This window comes from Alexandromys fortis, unplaced genomic scaffold, assembly GCF_014885135.2.
Source record: "Alexandromys fortis isolate MF-2015 unplaced genomic scaffold, M_Fortis_MF-2015_v1.1 scaffold_58, whole genome shotgun sequence".
NCBI lineage: Eukaryota > Metazoa > Chordata > Mammalia > Rodentia > Cricetidae > Alexandromys > Alexandromys fortis.
The window spans coordinates 3,417,057-3,434,800 of record NW_026067940.1 but is presented as its reverse complement, the minus strand read 5'-3'; the positions used below and the strand labels follow the sequence as shown (position 1 = coordinate 3,434,800).

Sequence of the window (17,744 nt, the reverse complement as noted above, 5' to 3'; positions counted from 1 at the left end):
CCCAGCACCTCTCTCCACCCATGGCCTCGAGCATGCAGACAGCAACTCCACCTTCACTTTCTTGTAGTTCTCATGAAGAACTGTGAATGGTTTTGAAGCCATATCTTGTTTCCATGGCTTGAAACGCATTGTCACTTGTAAGACATCTACAGACATCCTCACCTGCAGATCAATCTGATAGAGAGGGTCCTTCAGGGCGTCAGGGTCCTCTTCTTCATCATCTTCATAGTAGTCCTCCTCTGTTAGACATAGCCAACACAGGGTGAGTCAGGACAGAGGCCCATCATCAGGCCTTTGGTGGCATTTACCACCCCATGGCTAAGGCAGAGGGGCAAAAGCCCAAGAAACACCCCTTGTAAGCCCATATCTCCTCTTGCTCAGGTAATCCACTCTTGGCACCAGTGTGCACAGAAAAGGTTATTTACCATATTGTCCTGTCTTTTCTCAAATGGCTTACCATATTTACTTGTAGCAAGGATGTCAGATAAAAGCTGGCCAGCTAAACCATCCTCCTCCTCTTCTTCCTCTTCCTCCTGGTCCTCCCACATATCATTGGAGTCATCTACTTGAAGATGAAAAGCAGATGAAACAGTCATGCATTTTCCCTCCCAAATCTTAACAGGACAAAACAGAAGGGCCAAGGGTTTCTACAGCGTAGTTTACCATCCTCTCCAATGTGAAAGAACCAAAGATGGCCAAACCTTCCCAATGAGTTAACAGAAGAACTAAAGCTTCAAAGAAGGGTTAGGGGAGGCAGCTTGCTTCCTAGATGCCCCCACCTTCAACCTTTGTGAGAATTAATATAGCCCGGACAGTGCCAGACATGGGGCAGCTTCTCAATAACATCCCCGTCACACCCTTTAAATCTGTGCCTAATAAACCTAATTGATCATATGACATTAAGTAACTCGGTCCTCCAGGTTAAAGTCTCCTGGAAGTAAGAGCCTGGTGCACCTTGACTCCACTCAGCAGTAGTGGCCTGGCGAGCCGCATTGGCCTCCATGACGTTGGAGAGTTCATTGATAATCAGCTTTAGGATCTTGACCAACAAAGGAATGTTTGTCCACCGCTCTGGATCTAGGAAGGAAGTGAAAAGACCTCCAGTCAGACTGTCACTGGGGCACCTCATCCTTCCTACAGTTCCTCTCATATCCTCTCAGATGATCGCCACTGTCTCTCACTACATTCAGCCAGCAAAGAATAACTTACATTTAATTCTGCCTGGTGTTTTATATAACAGCTAAGAAATAAGGAGATGTAAGAGAGTTCTGGGATTAGAGATCAGTTGCTACAGTAACAGAGCTAAGCCCCAGAATGGAAGCTGGGGAGCACTGTCCCCAAGATTATTTGCCCCAGTTTTCAACAAGAAGGATCCATACATTCTGATTTATTTGTGCTTAGGTTTCTGCTTCTTCTTTATGAAACCCACCAATAAAAATGCAGACCTACCCCAAACTCTTAAAACCCTGCAGAATGGAAGCTTTACTCACTTTTGGCTGACTTGGAGCGGGTACGAATGCCTTCATCCATGTTGTAGATCTCCTCTCCCTTCACACGAATATCTTGTAGCCGCTTGTCATCTGCATTGATGCCATGCTGAAGCAGTTTACACAGTGCTACAGAGCTGGGAAGAGCCAGAGAATGAAAGGCAGCTCCCATCCAGAGCTCACTCTCAGAAGATGAAGACCCTCCCTCTAATGGGGAAACTTCTTTTCACAACTAATTAGGAGAGTAGCAGCGCTCAGCTGAGAATAGGATTTGGTGCCCATGAGGTGGTCTACTGTTATCCGCTCAGCTTGAACAAGGTTAGGGTGAGCAAGTCACACACAATAGCTGTCTACAGTAATGAGGTAATTTGGTAATGTAGGTAATGAGACCCAATCGAATAATCCTAGGCAAGAGAGGTTAGGGATTTACCTACGTGGTAGAAGCCTTGCGTAGCAAATTCAAGACCCTGGGTTTGGTTCCCAGCACCAGAAAATCAAAGAGAGAAGTCTAGGCTACAGAGTTATAAAGCAAAGGCTTGGTTTATAAAGGCGAATAAGCCACTATCTGTACTTAACCAGGCAGAGTCTTTTCCAGAGGAAGCTCTTAGCAGAAATCAGAAATACACATTCTACTCTGCTGATTGTTTTATTGGGAATGTCACCATAAAGATATTCAAATATAAGGGTTATCATGAAAGAAAGAAAGGAGACCACAGAGACAGCTTGGCGTGACAAACAAAAATCAAGGGAAGAAAAATTTAAATATGAGTAGAAGCCGAAAGCTCAGAGCAGAAAGATAGGGCCCTACCTAACTTTGCCTTCGTACTGTCCATAAAATAGATGCTGCCGGCTTGTCCACTCGGCCATCACAAACTCCAGGGCAGGTTTGCCAGTAGGTCCTGGGAGGCTACACAAGAACTCCAACAGAGGTTCCAGCTGAGTGTGCACCAGATGAGCAAACACCATGATCAGAGACTAGAAGAGAACAAGAGGGTGTCTGTTTCAGGAAAACAGATTCCATAGACACAGGAGGAGAGGGAATAGCCCAGCCAGTAAAGAAACAAGAGTCTGGGGCTGGGCATGGTGGTGCACACTTTTGATCCCAGTACTCAGGAAGCAGAGGCAGGCAGATCACTGAATTTGAGAGGCCACCCTGGTCTACATAGAGAATTCTGGACTAGCCAGAGCTATACAAAGAGACCATTAAAAAAAGAAGAAAAAGAAATAGTTCGGGCTGGAGAAATGGGTCAGTGGTTAATGACACCATTGTTTTTGTCGAGGAGCTGGGTTCGGTTCCTAGTATCCACAACCATTTATAATTCTAATTCCAAAGGACTGGACTCCATATACTTGTGTGCGTATATGTATGTATGTGTTCTCTCTCTCTCTCTCTCTCTCTCTCTCTCTCTCTCTCTCTCTCTCTCTCTCTCTCACGCAATGTCTCTCATACACATAAAATATTTTTTTATATACAGCAGAGTCTATTCACAGGACAGAACATGAGGCTGTCTTTGCTCATGTTTCTTGGGCCAGAGCAGATCCAATTTTGTTTAATTGTTCTACAAGAATAGTGAGAGAGTCAAACAATTCAGGGCCCATATAATCAATTGATTCTCTGTCACCCATGCAGACAAAAGCCTAGTACCCCACTGCTCTTACCTGCATGACACTGAGTGTCTCTGCCTGCTGCATCTTACTGAGGATGGCACGAAGAATCTGGTCCAGATTCTCCCCAAGCTCCCGCCCTGCCTTTGAGATGAGAGTGGAGACCAGACGGCCCACAAAGGCTGCAGTGAACTCGGAAGTTCGTGGGTCCAGAAGCTGGCTCACCACTTGCATCACATACCATAGTCCATTGTGGCCTTGCTCATCATGCCACTGGGCTACCTGTTCCAGTGTCACCGATACATAGGCCCGCAAGCACTCTCCACCATTCTGTGGAAACAGAAGTGAGAGGAATAGATGCAGGGAGGCCCCCAGACTGTTACTGACAGAGGTCTATGCCTCATGGGAGCAGTAAGCCTATCGGGTTCATGTGGCCCCTAACACTAGATACAGGAATTTATTGTTACAGATAAAGACAGGCACTAATACAATCCTTCCTTTACCCAACCAGCTATCTCAAAACTGCCTACTTCTCAGTACAAGGGCCTGTCACCAAGCAAGCTGAGGTTTAACTATAAAGATTTATCTTTGGTAGTTAAAAAAACCTCTTAGATATAGTAATAATCAGGAGTATTAAAGGTTTTCATGAGATCTCACACAAATCACTGTTTGCCTAGAAATTTCCAATCTGACCAGTTTCTACTATCATGTTCCTATACTATAAAGACCTGAAAAACAGCTAACACATCCTTCACCAGGTCTATCGCTTTGTTGACTGTATCAACAGAATCTTCAGAAGAGTTCCAAGGCACCAAGCCTGACACCTAAGCTCCTCTATAGCATCAATAGCCAAGCACAGTCAGCCAGATATCTGGCATTTCACACTTCTTAAGGCTGTAGCAGACCTTAGAGAAAACCAGGCTTCTCTAACTAAATTTGGAATCAAGAAAATTTATTTCAAAAACATAATCACACGTCACTTTTTTTCCAGCCTACTATATGGCTATGGCTGGGAAACTGTTTTCTCTCTAATTTCCAAGTCTCACATACCTGCATGGTGGCATTATCATCCGTGTGAAGGGTGCATTGTGCCACAGCAGGGAAGGCTTGACAGATAAGGAGCTGGGAAAGGGGAGGCTTTGTATTTCGAACTACTGTGGTCAGGATATCAATGGCTGTCTGAAAGAAGAAAAGTCAAATTACTTTTGGGGTGGGAGGAACCTAGCAGCCAAGATGCCTGTTAGGTAGTTGGAACTCAGTGTCATTATAGTGTTCATAGTTTACTAGCCATGAGGTGGGTGGTATTTGACAGCAGTTAGGGGGATGTTTCAGCTGGTAAAGCATTTCTCTTGTCACATAAAGAACTGACTTCAACCCCAGGATCTGTGGAAAAAGGCAGGTGTGGTGGCATGGGTGCTTGTAATCCTAGTGCTGGGGAGGCAGAGAAGGAGGTTCCCTGGTGCTTGCTGGCCAATCAGCATACCTTACTTAGCAAGTCTCAAGTTGAGAGATCTTGTTTCAAAGGAGGGAGATTGTGTGACTGACACCAGAGATTGTCCTCCTGCCCCCACATGCATACATAGACACACATGCATTGGGGGAACAGCTACCAGTGATGCATGCCTGTAATCCCATCATTGGGGAGAAAGAGAGGCAGGCAGGTGTCTGTGAGCTAGTCTCAGAACACACACATATTCTCACTCCCTTTTGGTTTTCCGAGACAGGGTTTACTCCTGTCCTCATGGACGAAGTAGCTCATTATAAAATAACATCCCAAGTCTCCAATGCTCTTACTGACTTCCTGTCCATAGGTGGGATCTGTGGGTGGCACTTGGCAGAGTTCTCACTCTTTCCTTCTCTCACTCACAGATCTTGTAACAACTTACCGCACAGAGCCCCGCAGGGATCTTGTCTGCTGGGGCCTGCATTATGCTGACCAGAGTGGGGATCAGCCTCATCTGCATTGGGCCTTGACAGGCTTCAATCTGCGACAGCTCCTTGAAGATGTCCTGAGCCAGCGAGGCGACAACAGGATCTGAAGCAGATAAGGCAAGATGGAGTCCTGTCTACTTCTGGTCTAATGATGCTTGTTTCTTGTTCTACATCTAACAAATTAAAAACGTCTGCACACATTATATCTCTCACACTTGGGAAGTGGAGCAGCCGTCATATGTATCACCTGAAGAACAAGGGGATGCTAAGTCTTCAAAATATATGCTTTCATCAGGGAATGGATTTTTTAATAGCTACTCTTAAAGTTAAAGTAGGCTTTTCTTCTGGGGCACCTGGAATGATAATGAAACCAAATGATAAATCTCCAAACCAAAAAACAAACAAAAAACCCAAAAAACAAAAACAAACAAAAAACCCCACTGATACTTTGTTAAGAAGGTAAGAAAGCTGGGTGTGGTGGCACATGCCTTTGATCCCAGCACTTGGGAGGCAGAGGCTGGCAGATCTCTGTGAGTTTGAAGCCAGCCTGGTCTTTAAAGTGAGTTTCAGGACAGCCAAGGATACATAAAAAGACCCTGTCTGGGAAGGAAAAAAAAAAAAAAAGAAGATACGAAACTTCAAACACTGTTGCCCCCAGGCTCTCACACATTCTAGTTTTTTAAAAAATATTTATTTGGTTTATTTATTTATACTTATTGCATGGATGTTTTACCTGCATACATATTTGCCTGCAGTGCCCAAGGAGAACAGAAGGGGATGGATGTCTCCCTTGGAACCAGAGTTCCTGAAGGCTCCGGGCCATCATGTGAGTGACTGAACTAGTGCTCTTAACTCCTGAGCCACCTCCTTTGCTCCTCTTACACCTTTTTAAGAAGTCACACGTATTTCTTAAGGAGCAGCCATTACAGACAGGAAGAGCTCCTAGGGCCCGACCTGTAGCAAAATGCACAGCTCTCAAATCGAAGAGCTTCATAAAGACAGGGAGCTTCTTTTTGGTGTCTGTTTTGAGGAGGGGGTCTCATATATCCTTTAACCTGTAGCCTCCAGCCTTAGCTCAGAGGGCTAAAATCACAGGTATGCAATACCTGGTTAAGAAATGGAACTTCAAAAAAAAAAAATAAATAAAAAATGGAACTTCATGGCAATCTGTTTTATTTACATAATAAAAATACCCTTTTGATGTAGCATGAAAAGATATATGCAGTGTATACTAAGGTATATGTTAAAAGTAACTACAGCACTGCTTGTAATAGAAAAACCAACCAAACAAAAAAGATCTAGCTCTCCATTAACAGAATGGGTAAATAAAAGATACAATCATTCCATAGAAAACCAATGAAGCCTAAAAAGAATGAGAGATCAACAAGCATGTTCTTCAGGACACATTTTTCAAGTAAAAAAATAAAAAACAAAAACCAAAACCAACCAAATAAATTAAATAACATGTTTTATAGAATATCATAATTGTTAGGATATATATTTCTACATATCTTTTAGCTTCAATAGTAAAAACAAAAAATATCCTTAATATTTTTTCCGGTACATAGGTGTAACTATACTGACCATAAAAAACTTAAAATGCTGAAAAGTATTAATGGAGAGAAAATCCTGTAATCCCACCACCTAGAGATAACCTTCTGATACATTTTCTCCTGGCATTTTTCTCCCAGTATACAAAGCTATACACATATCCTCTCTTAAAATAAAAACTAAAACTTCAGGTAATATTTTATGCATGTTCTGGGGGAAAACTATCTTTTCATTTAACTTTTACTATTATTAAAAAAAAAAAATCCGGGGCTGGAGAGATGGCTCAGTGGTTGAGAGCATTGCCTGCTCTTCCGGGGGTCCTGAGTTCAATTCCCAGCAACCACATGGTGGCTCACAACCATCTGTTGGGACGTCTGGCGCCCTCTTCTGGCCTTCAGGCATACACACAGACAGAATATTGTATACATAATAAATAAATATTTAGGAAAAAAAAATCCATGCTGGGTATGGAAGCCTGTGTGTATAATCCACACAAGGGCTCAAACTCAAAGGGTGGGAGGTAGCTTGGCAGACAGCACTCGCTTCACGTGTGCAAGGTTTCTTTGCATGTTTCCTTAGTATTTTCTTCCCCAGTGCTGGGGATCAAACTCACGGTCTGGTACGTGCTCGGTTAGGGCTCTACCACAGAACCACACCCCAAACCCCAGGATCTGATACGCGTTAGGTAAGGGCTCTAGCACAGGACCAACGCCCCAGTCCCAGGATCTCCTTTTCCAGACCACTCAGGAAGTTACTCTCCTACTCCATCACCAGTTTTGAATTACATCTTTTTGTGTTAGTATTTTACTCACTATCTTTCTTGGCCCTTATAATAATAAAATGACAGAAATTGATTTTCTATTTTGTAATGCAGCTGTTATCTATATGAACTATTTCTTTGCTATGTTGTTAAGATCATCAGACTCCAGGGACAGCTTCCTAAACCCACCAGTCACCACTTCTCATCAACACAGCTTTCCTGATGGCATACCATTACTGTACTTTAGGAAAATGGCGATGGTGAAGGGACAGATTTTGCTTTCCACACTTGCTGTGAATTCTGGGTCAACAGTACAAACGATGCACAGGGTCTCCATCACCAGGTTGAGGACCTCTGAGCTGAACTGGGCTGCTAGGTGAATTAGTCCATCAAGGACGCTGGGGAGGAAGGGCTGAAGCACATGTGTACTCTCTGAGACTTTCAGCTGATCACAATAACTAGAGAGACAGAGAGAGATAATTAAGAGTTACTCATAAGCAGACCCTTCAATGCTTAGGCTTTCCAATCTTATATGAAACATGCATACACAGCTTTATAGAGCCACTTCTATAGTTAGCTATGGTTTTATATCTTTCTGTAGCATAGTACATGAATATCAGCACCTCTAATTTTACCTTCTTAAAATATCAGATATTTTGAAAAAAGTTCATTCCTCTCCGGTGATGAGGCAAATCCAGTTATAGCATCACACCCAAACTATTAAGAGACTAGGTTAAATGTCTTATGAGTCCTCAGACCACAGTGTTAAATTACCAAGATTTGAATGTATAAAGCTGGCAAGATGGCTCAGCCAGTAAAGGTACTTCCCCCAAGCCTGATGACCTGAGCTGGCCCCTAGACTCTACACAGAGGGGGAGAGAACCACTCTTGGAAGTTATTCTCTGGCTTCCACTTGTATGCTGTAGCTCATGTCCAGCCTTGTCTACAGGGCAAGTTCAGGCTGCCAGGGCTACACAGTGAGACCCTGTCTCAAAACCAAAACAAGACAACTCACAAAAAGAAAAAACAAAAACCAAATGTAGTCTTAAAACATCTTTTCATTACAATTGTATAATAGGAGACTATTTTTTTAATTTCCATGTAACAAATTTTTGTGCTATAAGTTTTTGGGGGGACAAAATTGAGTTTAATTTATGTAAACAGTCTTATATGTACTTACAAAGTTAATACTTTACCTTTGGGGTCTAAACTTCTCTACGCAGGTCTATTCATCTCTTAATCAACAAATATTTACTGAATATTGCTTACTGTCTCTCATGGCATACAAATGCTACAAACATATTATTTAAACCTTCACTTTCCCTCTTTTCTGATGGGGATGGAGTTCAGGGCTTTGCACATACCAGGCAAATTCTCTGACACGGAACTACACCTCCAGTCCAACGCCTCTTTTCAGAATGGTAGTGCCAGGGGATGAGCTAACTGGTAAATGGCTCAATGGACAAAGGTGTTTTGCTGACAAACCTGGGGATCTGAGTTGGATCCTTAGGACCCACATAGTGGAAAGAGAGAACTGACTGCCACAAGTTGTTCTTTGTGTGCTTTGGTTGCAGATGCCCACATGCCCTCCCTTAATTAAGTAAATTAATTTTAATTAGTTAAAAATTACAATAGAATGGCAGTAATAAATAAAAATAAAAATAAAAACATTGTTTCTCTAAATAACACCCTGTTAGTAGGTAGTCAATAATTTTTAAAGACAGGGTTTCACTATGTAGTCTGACTGAACTGGAAATTGATATGTAGACAAGATTGGTCTTGAACCCAGAGTTTCACCTGCCTCTGCCTCCAGGTGTGCTGGCTGAAAGGTGCGTGTCATCAAACCCCACTCCTGTTTGTTTTATAGTCACATAAAGTTCCACAATGACCAGTGAAGCTACAGTTTTGTGGGCTTGCATTTGCCATAGACTTGCTTTTTGCTCAGACCTTACTTCTTTCTTTTTCTTTTAAACTGTTTTGGGATTTATTTAATTCTATATGTATGAGTTTTGCCTGAAACAACTCATGTGCCTAGTCCTGAGAGGCCAGAAGAGGGCGCTGTAACCTGGAACTGGAGATAGTTGTAAACCACCATATGGTCACTGCTTATTGGTTCTTCCAGAATATATTTCTTACAAATAACTGAAAAATCAAAATATTGACTACTAAGCTTACTATTTATTGACAAGTCTACACTACTTCTCTACTCTTTGCTTCAGCAACTTTGTACCCTTAGATCTTGAAAAGGAAAAAAAAATCCTAGTTTCAGAGCTTTGTTCCTACCTTCTCATGGCTTCCTCCCCATCTTCTACTGGCTACTCTTATAGACTGCAGTAGAAACTTCTGTCTGCATTACTACAGCAGCTTCCTAGTTGATGTTTCAACTTTTAGCTGTATATTGCTATAATAATTTGAGCCAAGCAGTGGATCTTTTTAGAACAGAAAATCAGCATCATCGCCCTTGTAATTAAGGCAAGATAACAAAACAAGAAACAAGAGTCCAGAGCTGATCAAAGTGAGGTGTCATTTCAGCCTTTACAAGTTAGACCTGGGGTGGGGGTGGAGGCTGGAAAGATACTCTGGGGTTTAGAACAATTGTTCTTGCAGAGGACTCAGGTTCAATTCCCAGCACCCACATGGAAGCTCAGTTTCACAGTGCTGGACTTCCTAGTGCACAGACATACACACAGGCAAAACACCCATGCACATTAAATTAATACATACACAATTAATAAAAGCCAGTTCCCGGCACTCAGGAGGCAGAGGCAGGCATATCTCTGTAAGTTCGAGGCCAGCCTAGTCTACAAAAGTGAGTTCCAGAATAGCCAGAGCTATTACACAGAGAAACAAAACTAAAAACAATAAAGTCCCCCAAACAAACAAAAAACCAAACAAACAAGAAAACAAAACCAAACAAACAAAAAACCTGAAAAAAGTCAGTCATAAATATGACCAGAAAAATCTGACAAAAGTCTAATTATATATCAACAAATACCTTGTTCAGAAATCATTTAAGGTTGTTTATATTGTCATATAAGCAACTGCATGGGGGAATAAATTATAAAGCTGGTACAAAAGGAAAAAGCAAGGATGCTATGATGAACAAAAATGTTATATTTGAAACTCCAGGGGTTCAGGCACAGTCTGTTCTTCTAGAGGACCTGCTTTTGTTTCCTAGCACCCATACTAGGCAGCTCACAACTGCCTGTTGTCTCTTAGGCTTCCAGAGATATCTGCACTCAAATGCACATGGCCACATACAAATACTTAAAAATACAACGAAACTTGAAAGAAAACTCCCCAGAGTAAGTCCAGCAATGGTGGTGCATGACTTTAATCCCAGCACTTGGGAGGCAGAATCAGGTGTATCTCTGTGAATTTAAGGCCAGCCTGGTCTACAGAGTGAGTTTCAGGATAGCCAAGGCTACCTACACAGAGAAACACTGTCTCAAAAGGCCAAGAAAACGCACAAAAAAAAAAAAAATAAAACAAACAACCGCCCCCTCACAAAAACAAATAAAAAAGGAGCAGTGAGCACCTCTTAACCATTGAGCCATCTCTCTGACCCAAAGATTTATTTTTGTTATCATTTTATAATTTTGGATGTGTGGGGGTATGTGTGAGAATACAGGAGTTTATGGAGACCAGAGGTTTTTGAGCCCCACTAGAGCTGGACTAACAGGGGGTCATGAGCTGCCCCATCTGGGTGCTGGGACCCCCAACTCAGGTCTTCTGCAAGAGTAGGAACTTTTAATTCTGTTCTCTCTCCAGCCCCCCAGGGTAGCTCTTGGAACTTTCAGACATGGTTTAGGGGATCTGGTGTCTGAGGTCATTTGTATAACTCTGTAAAGGAGTGGGTGCCCACTACTCTCTGGCATTAGGGAAACCAGCAGATCACTGCCTAAGGAGTCACTGAGAACTATACATTAGGTACTAAAAATATCTCCACATTAAAGATTTTTATTTATTTTTGAGTAAATGTTTGTCTGTATGCACATGTATATATGCAGGCGCATGTGTCTGTGTACATGTAGAGGCCAGAAGAGGGCGCTGTGTTCCTTATCACTTTTCAGCTATTCTTTTTTGAGGCACGGTCTCTTCCTGAACTTAAGGCTTGTTCTCTCAGGTGACTCTCCGGTCTCTTCCCACTTCCCTTGCAGCTGGAGTTATGGAAGTGTGCAGGGTGGCCAGCTTGTTACACAGGTGCTAGGGTCTGTCTTTCTTTCCTTTCTCTCTCTCTCTTCCTTCCTTCCTTCCTTCCTTCCTTCCTTCCTTCCTTCCTTCCCCCCCCATCTCTCTGACCCCCCCAGGGTTTCTCTATGTAGCCTTGGTGGTCCTGGAACTCACTCAGTAGACCAATTCAGGCTGGTCTTGAACTCACAGAAATCCGCCTGCCCCTGCTCCTGCCCCTGAATGCTGGGATTAAAGGCATGTATCACCACACCCAGCAGGTGCTAGGATCTTAACTCTAGTACTCATGAGTATACACTGAGCATTCTTAACTGCTGAGCCATCTCTCCAGCCTCTCAATACTTTTTTCTGACTATAAAATTTAAGCTTATTGTAACCAAACATACACACATACACATGTATGTATATATACACACACATATGTATATATGAATATATGTACCACACACACACTAAATGAAAGCGTTTATTTTCTAAAACACCCCACGAGAAAAGGGGTGTGTTTACCCTGAGTAAACACATATCAAACTCTTTCTCAGTTTGAACATTTCTGTGTAATCACAACACAGAGTAGACTCATTTCTTTTACCAATTCATAATCTACTTTTAAATTTATTATCCTGGTTTTGTTCCTGGCCCATTTTTAAACTTTTAAGCAATACACACACATATATAGATTTTAATGGTTTTGTTCTTATTTTGTTGGCAAAGGCTTTTAATTTTTTTCTTTCTTTCTTTTGTTTGTTTGTTTTCGAGACAGGGTTTCTCTGTAGCTTTGGAGCCTGTTCTGGAACGAGCTCTTGTAGACCAGGTTGGTCTCGAACTCACAGAGATCCGCCTGCCGCTGCCTCCTGAGTGCTGGAATTAAAGGTGTGTGCCACTCCGCCCAGCTAATTTTTTCATAAAAATATTATTATTTATTTATGTGTAAGAGGAGGTCTAGGGTGTTTCAGATCTAGAGTTGGAGTTACAGGTGGTTGTAAACTGCCTGACTGGGTACTGGGAATCAAACTTGAGTCCTCTTCAAGAACAATATGTGCTCTTAACTGCTAAATCATCTCTCCAGCACCTGCTTTTAATTTTATACTGACAACTGTCCACAAGGGATGTCTAAGGCTTCAGGGAATAATTAATTCATGTAGATGAAATCAAGTTTTACAAAGGTCAAAAGCAATATGGGCAGTGGTTAACCAAGTTAGGGCTTCCTCCTTAGAATGGCTTCAGAGCTTTCTGAAAAGCTATATGTGGTTTCTCTTAGTACAATACATTTTAAATTCATTTAGATCCAAGGATCTGCTTTACCAAGACTGCACAGGAAAAGACGGTCCTTTGTTCATGGCTGTGCCATTTACTGTTCAACACATAACAGCAGTGCTCCCTAACTAAGGATATCCCTCCCAGCCTCCCTCTTTCTCTCTCAATGCATGGTTTCTCAGTTACTGTTTCAAAAGTTAAGATGATAGGATAGAAAGATAAACTGTATTTCTCATGCATAGAATTCAATTGAGATGCTTAAATTTAAACCTTAAATAACACTGTTCAGGCCTGGGGATAGGGGATGGCAGTTAAGAACACTTGTTCCTGTGCAGGACCCGGCCTTAAATCCCAGCATTCACAACTGTCTATAGCTCCAGTTCCAGAAGATCCATCCAATGTCCTCTTCAAACCTCTATGGGCACCAAATATGCACCTGGTATACAGACATATGTGCAAGCAAACACTCATCCATGTTGACTACTAAAACTCTAGTCTGAACCTATGAAAAATATATGAAACTGGAAAAATGAACCGTGTTTCTAAGCCACATTCTTTCAAATTTGGTTTCTAACACAGAGACTATAGCAAGGATGTGGTTGCTAGTCAGACTTATGTCCCTCGACAATACTGCAACTCTTACACAAATTACTTATCACTCAGAACCTTGGGCTATGCCCCTCCACTGAAGAAAGAAAGCTGCCTAAGTGACTTCACAGCTGGAGTGAATTAACAGGAATGAGGAACAAAAGGGAACTTTCTGAAGTCACCTGCACTGCTTTTTTCCTTTCTTTCCCATATTCCTCCTGAAGGAGAAATTTCCAAACATTATAGTGCACGGGACAGCTGTGATGCTCTCTGTCCGAGTCAGTTTCTCTTTAAGCAGTTCTCACCATTTAGCATACTTACCCCCAGATGGCTCTCACAGCAGAAATCCGAACTGATGGGGGCTGTGTTTCATGAAGACCACTAACTGTCGCCTGTAGGAACTGCTGAATCAGTTCAGGAGACATAGCAACAGTGAAACGACTGGCAGCCCACAGTGCTCGTCCCAAGAGGAAAGGGGACGCTAAGATGAAAGAGCAATTACAGTTCAGACAATGAAAAGTTCCTCTTGCCCCTCCTCCTTCCCAACTCCATTTCTCAAATGTTAAATAACTGGATGCTACATAACATATATGACTGAAAAAGCAGTTTCATATGCTAAAAGAATATGCACAACGATTAGTACAGAATCAATTTCTTAATTCTACCTGACTACTAAATATTCTGACTAAAGCCCTTGTCATTTCTTGCCTACACTATAGTTCATCTAAATCTTTCCCCACTGCACTTTCTTCCTATTACACTAGAACATAAATTACAGCTCTATGTTATCCCTCTATTAATAACCTGCCAAATAATTTTATAGTCCACCAAATATGCACAACACTAGTGATGGCATTCAAGTCTCTCTTGATGGCTACAAAACTCAAGCACATACCCAGTCCTGGAAACTCAACCTTGCTCTGTCAACTCTGGCCTTTGTTTAAATTACAAGTCAACACATTCCTCTTTTATATCACTCCAGTGATCTCTTAGGCAAGTAATCCCAATTACCTCTGAGCTCCTGTAATTCCATATGCTCAGCTTCCTCGTCTGCTGTATTTTGTTTGAGTCTATCCACTAGTGTAAGAATTACTACCTCCTGCCAAGCACAAACTGCTTGAGGCAACTGAATTTATTCAGCCTGTCAAAGAGTGTAGCTTAGTCATTCACACTAAAATATTTAACTGACAGGAATTATTGAATAGCTCCTAACAGACCAGTAAATAATTACTAACATTTTAGGTATACAGAGGCAATAATTGCCTAGATATGGACCAGGTGTTCCTGAACATCTTTATAGCTAAAATTATTCTTTAATTTAAACATTTCATAATCTTATGTGTATGGGTGTTTTGTCTGTATGTATATTTGTATGTTACATGAGTGCCTAGTGCCCAGAGGCCAGAAGAGGGCATGGCATCCCTGGAACTAGAGTTACAGACAGCTGTGAGTCACCATGTGGATGCTGGCAATCAAACAGCCAATGTTCTTAACTGCTGAGCCATCTCTCCAGGACCCCAAATTATTTTGGGGGGGGGAGGGGGAAGATTTCAAGATAAGGTTTTTCTGCGTAGCCCTGGCTGGCCTCGAATTCAGAGATTCACCTGCCTTGGCTTCCCAAGTGCTGGGATTAAAGGTGTGCACCAACACTACCCAACCCCGAAAATCATTTTTAAAGAATATCAAGACATTAATTTTTTTGTTCTCATTACTTCACAAGTGAACAAGGGCATTTTCCAGAGGTAACATGTACATATATGACATCATGACTATGATAACTAAAGGAATGGATACGAGTCACAATTCTTATGTTTTTGTTTAAAGATTTTAATCTCAATTATGTGGATGTATGTGAAGGTGTACATGAGTGCAATGCCAGTAGTTGCCAGAAGAGGGCATCAGTTTCTTTGGAGCTTGAGTTACAAGTGGTGAGCCATACCCCTTGGGGTATTAAAGAATTGAACTCAGATCTAAATACACAAACATACACAAAACTAAGAGACGTGAAGGGGAAGAGAGAAGAAAAGGGGGCTAAGAGATGGCTCAGGGGTTAAGAATGTTTGCTCTGTAATCATTAGGCTAAGAATTTGGATCACAGCATCCATGCAACAAGTCAGGAAATATCTGTAACTCCAGCTCTGACAGAGGCAGAGACGTAGGACTGGGCTTGCTGGATTTTGGTCTAGCCAAGATGCGACCTTCAGGTTCAAGGCAACACCTTGCCTCAAAGGAATAACCAGAGAGCGATATAGGATACTTGACAACCTCTTCTGGCCTGTGGTATGCATACACCATACTCACACAGACACACAAACAAAGGGTATGTGAGTTAATAGCAAGTCCCAAGATCTAGAATCCTGGCACACATTAAAACATACCTGACAGGTTGAGGTCTGCAAGAATGACGTTGGTCAGGAACCCATGCATGTCAAAATGGATCCTGCCATTTTTCACACTGTCAGTGATGATGGACTTCACTGAGCCTAGAGCAAGCATGCAGGCCTCATGGATTTTCCACCTGCAAAAAGGATATTGCAGTTGCTAAAACAAACTACACTTCTGAAATAAAGGTATTTGAGGTAAGGCCAGGTAGAAAAAGGTATTCCAGAATGATGATCCCAAAGTCATTTATCTTTATTTCTAATTTATTTATTTAAAACAATATTCTTACATCTGCCTACCTGCCTACCTACTGTGTAGGAGCATTTACTAGTAATGGCATGCATGCAGAGGTCAATCCATTACTTCTATGCTGTGGGTTCTAGGGACTGAACTCAGTTTGTCAGGCTTGACTTTAAGTGTCCTTACCTGCGGATTCATCTAATCAGCTATTATTATTATTATTATTTTGGTTTTTCTGTGTAGTCCTGAAACTTGCTCTGTAGATCAGGCTGGCCTTGTACTCAATTTGCCTGCGTCTGACTGAGTGCTGGGACTAAAGGCATGTGTCATCCCCCCACCCCAGTCCTTATTTTTTGAGACGGGGTATTACATATGCTTGCCTCAAACTCACTATGTATCAAGGAAGAACGACCTTCAACTTCTAAATCTCTTGCCTCTAGCTCCCAAGTGCTACGACAGAAGTCATGTACCATATCCAGTCGCAAGGGAGCTTAGAGCCTGTGAGACAGTGCATGAGTTTTATGGGGAGGGCTCTGGTTTCCTGTGTTTCCACGCAGCAGAGATTTGGGTTCTTGTGCTCCTGAGACCTACTCCACTTTAATAGTGCCATTGGCCTATCATAAAGGATGAGAGCGCTGCATACACGCATGCTTGTTACCACATACATGCACTGCCTGCCTTCCTGCCTCTGTGTCCTGCCAGAGTGCCTGGTGCCTTCAGAAGACAGAAGACGGGGGGGGGGGGGGGGGGGGGGGGGGGGGGGGGGGGGGGGGGGGGGGTCTGCTGAAACTGGAGTTATAGATGGCTGTCAGCTGCTTGTTGGCTGCCATGAGGGTGGTGGGCAGCCCAGCTTCTGCATGTTCTTACCAGTGCTCAGTGCCACTGCTTTTGGTCTGCTCAGCTTCTTGTAAATGCCGAGTGGCTGCCGCAGCCAGGGCTGCTGCACTCTCATTCTGGAAATCTGTGGCCACAGCCTAGGGAGAGAGAAGATCTAAAAATAAATGTATGTGTGTGGACGGTTCAAACACTTGACACACCCATACTAGAGCCTGATTAGGTATATTAAAAGTGACCCCATTAATTCAGGGTCTCTGATGAAATTCTGTAGTGTTTATGCATTGTAAGCCTAAATAGCTCTAAATAGTCGAAGTGTTTGGCTCTATTAAATGAGGCATTAAGCAAAAAAATAACAGTTAGCTTTGGATGACAATGGACCAGAAATTTATTGTCTTGGAAGCTGACTGACCATAAAGATTTGAGGCCACTATAGCACATAATTTTTTTTCCTATTCTACTTCTTTTTTGGTTCAGCAATTCAGTCAAGCTGACTTTGCACATGCTACGCAAGTGCTCTACTACTGAGCTATATCCCCTGCTCCTCGTGTAAGTTGAGAAGCACTCAACAGTAATGAGACATGATTCACCAATAAACCCAATAGGACATAGCAGTTTCTTCACAGCACGCTGGACTAGAGACAACCCTGTGCTCCAGCTGGAGGAGCCAAAGAAATCATGAGCTGGTGTTGCATGCTCATCTCCCAACAATCTTTTTAAGTTTGCCAGCTTCTGGTTTGTGCCATGGAAGTTGGCTGAAGGCAGGAGCAAACGGAAGCATCCTGATTTAATGAACCAGTTGCTACAACTTTGGAATTTCTAAGTCTCAAATTTCTTGAGCAACTTTCTTAAATCCTTAAAAAGGTCTGAGGTGAAGTTGCCCAATAGTGCTGCTTACCTTGGGTTAGATGTCTAGGAAG

General features: G+C 42.4%; 1 protein-coding gene across 5 annotated transcripts in view; it reads right to left on the bottom strand.

Annotated features, from left to right (window-relative positions):
- Ipo9 (importin 9) overlaps positions 1-17,744 on the bottom strand; it is a 42,369-nt gene that overhangs the window by 3,587 nt on the left and 21,038 nt on the right. For 3 of the 5 annotated variants that reach the window (XM_050147699.1, XM_050147701.1, XM_050147703.1), the window contains 12 exons: positions 16,858-16,964; positions 15,747-15,886; positions 13,690-13,849; positions 7,567-7,793; positions 4,979-5,127; positions 4,143-4,271; positions 3,147-3,422; positions 2,296-2,462; positions 1,491-1,624; positions 955-1,077; positions 458-565; positions 163-239 (listed from right to left, as the gene is read on the bottom strand). In XM_050147699.1, the coding sequence (XP_050003656.1) occupies positions 163-239; positions 458-565; positions 955-1,077; positions 1,491-1,624; positions 2,296-2,462; positions 3,147-3,422; positions 4,143-4,271; positions 4,979-5,127; positions 7,567-7,793; positions 13,690-13,849; positions 15,747-15,886; positions 16,858-16,964 (1,797 nt within the window). The remainder of the gene's footprint in view (positions 1-162; positions 240-457; positions 566-954; positions 1,078-1,490; positions 1,625-2,295; positions 2,463-3,146; positions 3,423-4,142; positions 4,272-4,978; positions 5,128-7,566; positions 7,794-13,689; positions 13,850-15,746; positions 15,887-16,857; positions 16,965-17,744) is intronic. The other 2 variants (XM_050147700.1, XM_050147702.1) reach the window with 1 other exon arrangement.